The sequence below is a fragment of the Bidens hawaiensis genome, unplaced genomic scaffold, assembly GCF_021521415.1.
Source record: "Bidens hawaiensis isolate Kalapana, Puna unplaced genomic scaffold, B.hawaiensis_p1.1 tig00015926_1, whole genome shotgun sequence".
Classification (NCBI taxonomy): Eukaryota; Viridiplantae; Streptophyta; class Magnoliopsida; order Asterales; family Asteraceae; genus Bidens; species Bidens hawaiensis.
The window spans coordinates 294,882-303,254 of record NW_027492432.1 but is presented as its reverse complement, the minus strand read 5'-3'; the positions used below and the strand labels follow the sequence as shown (position 1 = coordinate 303,254).

Here is an 8,373-nt window from a genome sequence, read left to right as displayed (position 1 = left end):
TTTGTCACAGTTATCATCAAGTTCAATATTAAGAAGCTTGATGAAACTGTTAGTTTTGCTATTTGGAAGGTTCATATGAACACGATGTTGATAAATCGCTAGTTGAAGAAGGCATGAAAGGGAAAGACGAGAAACATGACATAGATTCATGAGAGGGAATGACATGGAAGGGAAGATACTAGGGGTGACCGGGTGACTGACTGACTGACCCAATTATGTCTAGCTCGAGAAGTTCTCTGAAAGGTCATACACAAAGCCACCACAACATGTTCGAATTCGAGTCAAAACAAGAAACTTTGTTTATAAAATTTACCATCCTGCTTCATGTTAAAACGAGGTTATATCAACATAGCCCCCCTACTTATATGAACAGTTTTAGAATTATAATCTATGAAAATGAGATCACATTCAGATCTATTTTCTAGTTTGATTACGAATGTCCAACACCCTCGTTGGAAATAATCCCTTCAAATGATTACTTATTGGATATAATTAGTGACTTGAATTAATCAATGCCAAAGAAAATGAGATTTAAGAACAAACCAACTATTTAGACCATGCGTACTCCAAGTATTATAGAGGCGTTATGGGCTATAACTTTTTGGCGTTTTGTACATAACGCGCGTGGAAGGCAAAAAAAATAATAATAAAATAATAAAGTTGAGGCATTATGAAGGCTTTATGACTTTCAATCAATCAATCATACACAGTGAAGTCCCACAAATAGCAAAGCATTATGGAGGCTTTATGACTACACCTTATTAAATAAGCTCCAGTTTAGGCATTATGGAGGCCACGTGTTGCATAATGCCTGGAGGTGAGGCTTTATAACTACTCATGGTCTTATATTCGTGAATCTCGAAGAATGTGATTACAAGAATCGAAAATGAATTAGAAACAAAAAGAAATAATGGACAATTTTATCTTCATTTCTCGATTTATGAGCTTACATTCGAACCTCTCATTTTGTATCATGTTTTTCTTATCAACAACATTTAACAAAATCGTAACAAAAAAGGTATTTACAATTTACAAATACCTCTCTCAAAGTATAAGAACTAAACCTAATTGTCAAACTTAATACACGAGGATTGTCATCTCACCTTATAATACACATTAACCATGTTATCAATCATTCAAAACATGAGCCTCGGGCATGCTTTAACACATAGGGTGTTAAAGTTGACTTGACAAAGGTGAACGAATGGCCCTTCATGGTTAAGGAGTGCTAGAGGCGAAATATGCTAAAATGTTAACTAACTTTAAAATTCTCTACACATACACAAAATAATTTAAGAATTGTTTTTAAATCAAACTGAAACCGATGAGAGTTAAGCGGGGATAAACCAAAGGTGCACAAATCGGTTTAAAACTCCAAACCGGTTTGGGTTGAAGCTGGTTTCTTAACCATGTTACGATTGGTTTCAGTTCGGGTTTTGACTATTTTTGGTCGGTTTCGATTAAATTAGCCGGTTTGGAACTGATTTTCATGGAGAAAATTACAAACCAGTTCCGAACCTACGGTTTTAATCGGTTTCTACATAATCATTTTCAAACCAATTCGTTTAAGTTGATTTTCAGATCAATTCGATTTACTAGTTTATTTGCTCATCTCTAGTTAAACCATTCCCTTCAAGTGAGATGGTGTAAAAAGAGATAGAGGCAGTGATATGTCATCTACGTACAGTTAAGGAACATAATTGTATACATGATAAAACCTACACATTTTTAATAACACACACTTTAATATAAGTGTTTTCCTTGGTTAAAGACTTAAACCTAGTGTTGTAAAAATCGCTAGACGCTAGTCAGGAGGTGAGGTGGGAACTAACGATTAATCAGGTTTAATCGGATTAGACTTTAATGCGTATTTTTTCAGTTTTATATACAGATGCACACATTTTTAAATGTAATTTTCAGTTTTATACATACAAAAACATATTTTGGCCGGACATTGGTTGGAATCTCGTTGGAACGCCGATGATTTTTTTGCTGGAATCTCGCAAGAAAGCACTGATTTTGGTCGGATTCTCGTCGAAAACTGCGATTTTGGTCGGATTTGACCGTTGACCGATTAATTGGCCGACTAGCCAAAAATTAATCAATGAAGTGGGTGCTAGCATTAATCGAGGATTAATCGATACCTAGTCGGAATTTTGGCAATTTTTGTAACAATGCTTAAACCCATACCAACTACTTTAAAAAAATAGTAATAAACAAGCCCTAAAGAAGCTTCTAACACATTACTAGTAACCCAGATTCAAAGAACACCAAAACCTTGCATTTTTTTTAATTAAAACTTTTAACTTTTAAGACATAATAATAATAATAATAATAATAATAATAATAATAATAATAATAATAATAATAATCTAAAACCGTGTATTTACTCACCATCTTATGTTTACAGCACATCTTATGCTGACCAAACATTACTATTTATACACACACATACATACATAACAATTAAACACCTTATTATCCCACCTCACACTTCACAACCAAAAACCCATTTCCCATTTCAAGATCCAGATCAAACCCATATCTTCAATTCCATGAACACCCAATTTCCAAAACCCTAGTTTTTTCTTGATTTTTAACCCAAATTCAAATTCACCCAAATTCCCATCTGGGTATTATTAATTTAGCTTGAATACCATGGCACCAAGCTCTGTGCTTGTCACCATTGACAAATCAAGCAACATCTCATTACTAGAACTCAATGATTCAGACACATCTGTGTTTCTTGAAAAACAGAAAACTGCAAGCACAAAGCAGTTTTCTTGGACACTTTTGCTTAAAGCTCACAGAATATTATGTTTCTTTCCATGGGTTGCAATGGGTTGTTCCAAAACATTAACATCTGTTAAAAAAAGAATAGCTTTACCAGATACTGGTATAGATGAATTGCAGTATAAAGAAAGATTAATATACAGGTTCATAAGAGTGTTTCTTGCTGTTTCTGTTATTGCTTTGTGTGTTGAACTTATTGCTTATTATCAGAAATGGGATTTGAATATGAGTTTGGGTTTGGATTTGGATTTTATTCATGAGTTTAATCCTACAAATGTGATGGGATTGATGCATTGGTGTTATATGGGGTGGATATCATTTAGGGGTGAATATTTGGCTCCATTTATTATGATGCTGTCTCAGTTTTGTGTGGTGTTGTTTATGATCCAATCGCTTGATCGGTTTGTACTCGGGCTCGGGTGTTTTTGGATCAAGTTTAAGAAGATTAAACCGACGGTTGACGGTGGAGATTATGATGTCGAAGATGGTGATAGTTTTCCCATGGTTCTTGTTCAGATCCCAATGTGCAATGAAAGAGAGGTAATTTAGTAATTTACTAATATTTACTAATTTGTTTAATAACTTTAATTGCAATTTGTTGTTGATTTTTAAATGATTATTTAATTAGGAAGTTAGGAATTTAGGAATTATAAAAGATTTAATCTTGGCCTGTTTAGTAAACTAGATTTCTTTGGATTATTTTATAATAAAGATTATTATTATTACCATATGAGAAATGCACAAGTTTTGATCTTTATGCTAATATATTTAAGGGAGTTGTAATAGTTACTAAATGGATTATTTTAAAATTATATTATTATTATTACCATATGAGAAATGCACAAGTTTTGATCTTTATGCTAATATATTTATGGGAGTTGTAATAGTTACTAAATGGATTATTTTAAAATAAATGTTATTATTATTACCATAGAACAATGCACAAGTTTTGATCTTTATGCTAATATATTTGTGGGAGTTGTAGTAGTTACTAAATGAATCATTTTGAAATAAATATTGTTATTATTATTACCATATAAAAAATGCACAAGTTTTGATCTTTATGCTAATATATTTGTGGGAGTTGTAGTAATTACTAAATGAATTAAAATAAAGATTATTGTTACCATATGAAAAAATGCACAAGTTTTGATCTTTATGCTAATATTATTTTTTATGGGATTTGTGTATTTACAGGTGTACCAACAATCAATTGCATCTGCTTGTCAGCTGGATTGGCCGAAAGACCGGATCTTGATTCAAGTTTTGGATGATTCAAGTGATGAACTTTTGCAGATGTTGATCAGAAATGAAGTGAATTCATGGAGGGAAAAAGGGGTTAATATAATCTACCGACACAGATTCATAAGAACCGGCTACAAAGCGGGAAACCTTCATTCGGCTATGTCGTGTGATTACGTTAAAGATTACGAATTCGTTGCTATTTTGGATGCAGATTTTCAGCCGAACCCTGATTTCCTTCAACTCACTGTCCCTCACTTTAAGGTAGTACCAACAACCTCGTCATTGTTACTATTAATAGCCCACTATTTGTCCCTTTTTTGTGGATCAAGAATGATAAAAGGTCATCAATTTCGGCTCATTTTTTATAAATGAACCGACTTGATGAAAAGAGAACGGGTTGAAAGTTGCCTAAAATGGATTTTGAATACATACAACCGCACAAATTGTTTTATTCAAAAAAATTAGATCATTAGCATAATAATGTAGTTTTAATCATCGTGCTTAAGCAATGATTGTTTAATAAAAATGAGCAAAAAAAAAGAGTTTATGGGTCAACCCAACTCGACCCATTTTAGCCTACTATCAAACCATTAGTATTTCATCTCAAAAGGGACCAGATAGAAAAACTTTGATGAAAAGAAAAAACGGGTCGAAAGTTCCCTCGTTGATCATTTTATTAAAAAAAATAGATCATTAGTGTAATAACGTAATCTTAATGATCATATTTAAGCATTAATATTTATAAAAATGCAAAAACAGATAACGGGTCACCCAATTCAACCCATTTTAGCTCACCGTAAAAATTATTGGTTAGGATCAAACCATTCATAACGAGTCATTTGGTTGGTATTCTATCTCTTAATTAGTGAAACAAGTAAAGTTTAAAATAAACATGTTGAAAACTGAAAAGAACCCGTTTGACCCGTATTCATTTTGACCTTTTAACCCTATATTTCTTCATCTAACATTCCAAGAATGTTCAAAGTTGTAAACTTTTTGGTCGGTTTTAAATTTCAGGGGAAACCGGATGTGGGTTTGGTTCAAGCGCGGTGGTCATTTGTAAACAAAGACGAAAATTTACTCACAAGACTACAAAACATCAATTTATGCTTCCATTTTGAGGTTGAACAACAAGTCAACAGTCACTTTCTCAGCTTCTTCGGGTTCAACGGGACAGCTGGCGTTTGGAGGATTAAGGCTTTGGAGGAATCCGGTGGCTGGCTTGAAAGAACAACGGTTGAAGATATGGACATTGCGGTTCGGGCCCATTTAAACGGGTGGAAATTTGTTTATTTAAATGATGTTAAAGTCCTTTGTGAGTTGCCCGAGTCTTATGAAGCGTACAAGAAACAACAACATCGATGGCATTCGGGTCCTATGCAACTGTTTAGACTTTGCCTCCCCGCTATCCTTAAATCCAAGGTTTGTTTCTATTTGGTGGTTTATTTAGTTTTATAAGCGGGTCGATTTGTCGGTTATGCTTTTTCCTACAAAGGGTTAGATCACTAGATGAAAGAATAGAGGTAAAGAATGAAACGGGTTTTGATTGATATATTAAGAAAGTATACGTTTTGACAAGGGTGTGCATGAAACCGACATAACCAACCCGTAACCGAAATAACAGAACCGAACTAACCAAACTCAACTTAAAACCGACGGTTTGGTTTTATGTCTTTTTTAAAACCATATTTTCGGTTCGGTTTTGGTTTTGCATATACCAAAGCTGAAAAAAACCGAACCAAACCCATAAAATCCGAACTGACTTTTATAACCGAACCGAATCCGTAAAACCGAAAAAACGGACTTTTATTATTGAATTTGTGAATTACATTTCTTATTTTTGAGTGTTACATAATTTATAAAAAAATAATAAATGGTGTAGCACAAATTTTAGATCGAATGTATAATAATCAATAAAAATAATTAACAAAAAGTTTTCGGCCCAAATATATAATAATCGATCAATAATAATTAACAAATAGATTTAAAACCTTTTTTGCCCCAAAATTTTCAAATGGCAAAACCGAACACATTGTACCCAAAACTGACCCATGAACACCTCTAGTTTTGACCAAACCCGACCCGTTATGTTGTAGATGTGTTATGCTAAATTTTATTTATCATGATTGCAGATATCCAAATGGAAAAAGGCAAACTTGATCTTCTTATTCTTCCTTTTGCGAAAGCTGATCCTCCCGTTCTATTCGTTTACACTCTTCTGCGTAATCCTTCCGCTAACGATGTTCATTCCCGAAGCCGAGTTGCCCATTTGGGTCATATGCTACGTCCCCGTAACCATGTCGATCCTCAACATCCTCCCGGCCCCAAAAGCATTCCCATTCTTAATGCCATACCTACTATTCGAAAACACAATGTCGGTCACCAAGTTCAATGCCATGGTTTCGGGCCTGTTCCAGCTCGGCAGCGCATACGAGTGGGTCGTCACCAAGAAAACGGGCTGGTCCTCGGAGTCCAACCTGCTAGCGTTTGCAGAGCGGGAATCCAAGAGCTTTAACGAAGACAAGATTCAAAGACGGTTATCGGATTCCGGGCTCGAGATGCTCGGGAAACTAAAAGAACAAGAAGCCCCGGTGGGTCCCACAAAGAAGAACCGGATATACCGAAAAGAACTCGCGCTCGCGTTTTTGCTGTTGACCGCGGCTACGAGAAGTTTGTTATCTGCGCACGGGATTCATTTTTATTTCTTGTTGTTTCAAGGGCTTTCGTTTTTGGTCGTCGGGTTGGATTTGATAGGCGAGCAAGTGGCGTAAGCAGGTTCTCGGTAACACGGGAAAACGGGCCGGGTCGGGCCCGGTTCGGGTTAAGGGAAATGTGGTGGTGAATATAGCATGATACTTGAGACTTGATATTAGAATTGATTTTTTTTTGTGTTATTGTATAATTATAATTAATTAATCCGAATTGGATGATTAATATTGGACTTAACGGGCTCGAGGAACCGATTAGGATCGGGCTGTATACATTGTACGTGTAATTTAATTTATATATATATATATATATATATCCCACAAAACTTTCAGATTTCGATTAACCGAACTGCAATGTTTTTTAGTGTAATTATTTGATATTTATGGTCGATAGTGTCACAAGTATAGGTGATCAAATCGGGTTGGTCAAAGGAACCGGAACCGGTTCAGAACCGGTTCCATTAGTCAACATCACTGTTTAAACCGGTTCCATGGTCGAACCGGTTAGGGAACCGAACCGGTTCCCCAACCCTCGGACCCGGAACCGGTGGAACCGGTTCTGACCGGTTCCTAAACCGGTTCTTACACTGTAACCGGTTCCAACCGGTTACAGTGTAAAATATTATTTTTTTTTTCGTTTTTCGTTTCCGCTGCTTGTGTAGGTGATGATTTGTGTTCTTCTGATTTCTGAAGAGGCTCATGCTACTTTTGTATCGTGTTACATTTGTTGAGTTTGCTATGTATTATAGTCTTTTGGCTTACGCAAGTCAAATGCTGAATTATAATCAAGAGCGGTGTTATACGATTCGTATTTGTATAACATGTTAAATAAAAAAAACAATTAACATAAAATTCATTTTATTTACTTTAAGAAGTTCAAAAAAAAAGGTTACATGTTTTAAAATATTCAAAAACAAACTAACAAAACATTAAACTTATATTTTGTGACATATTATTTCTATAAAAGCCTTCTTGTTCGTCGTAATTATTGAGTGGCGACTTATTCATCAGAATTACTTGTAGAAACGCCTTCTTGTTCGTCGTGCACTCGAACATCAAGTGGTGTTTCGTCTTCCAGAGTGGTTACGTGTTGAACCCGATCGATTGAGTCCAAGTGATCCTTCAAGCAAATGCACATCTCCACCGACTCCGAATTCAGTCTTGTTCTTCTCACCGATATTACCCTGCCACTAAGAGAAAAAGCAGATTCCGAAGCTACCGTAGAAGCTTGGGCGGTTAGTAAATCACGGGCCATGGTGGCAAGAATCGGAAACTCGGTTTCCTTTACCTTCCACCAAGCCAAAACATCAAAAGTGCCATATTCCTCTTCGGATAAACCGGTAGAGAAATCATATGCACTATACCTTCCTAGTTCGCTTGAAGGGGTGTTACCCCTTTGTTTTTTAGCCGTTACGTTGCGAACGGTGTTCATAAGGCTAATCATGGGGTCTCGTACTCTAGGAGCACTTGAACTTGATGAAGACCCCCCCGGCGTAGGCATGTGTATGTTTGACCCATATTTATTTATATAAAAGTCATACATAAATTTAAAATTCAAGTTAAAATCATTTTGTGCCTCTGTTGAAAAGTTTGGGTCAACTTCATGCATATCTAAGGCTGAAAAAAT

The 8,373-nt window shown here is 35.4% G+C and overlaps 1 protein-coding gene across 1 annotated transcript; it reads left to right on the top strand.

Annotated features, from left to right (window-relative positions):
• Positions 1 to 2,489: 2,489 nt before the first annotated feature.
• Positions 2,490 to 7,072, top strand: LOC143550146 (xyloglucan glycosyltransferase 4-like). Its single transcript, XM_077040851.1, has 4 exons — positions 2,490 to 3,333; positions 3,991 to 4,299; positions 5,056 to 5,460; positions 6,171 to 7,072. Exons 1-4 carry the CDS (start codon positions 2,659 to 2,661, stop codon positions 6,807 to 6,809), a joined length of 2,028 nt encoding a protein of 675 aa, XP_076896966.1. The 5' UTR covers positions 2,490 to 2,658; the 3' UTR covers positions 6,810 to 7,072.
• Positions 7,073 to 8,373: the final 1,301 nt, after the last annotated feature.

Bases quoted from the DNA above. Each gene is read 5' to 3' on its own strand.
- LOC143550146 (XM_077040851.1), top strand. From the start codon at position 2,659: ATGGCACCAAGCTCTGTGCTTGTCACCATTGACAAATCAAGCAACATC. The intron at 3,334-3,990 runs GTAATTTAGTAA...GTGTATTTACAG, and splicing joins CAATGTGCAATGAAAGAGAG to GTGTACCAACAATCAATTGC. The intron at 4,300-5,055 runs GTAGTACCAACA...TTTAAATTTCAG, and splicing joins TCACTGTCCCTCACTTTAAG to GGGAAACCGGATGTGGGTTT.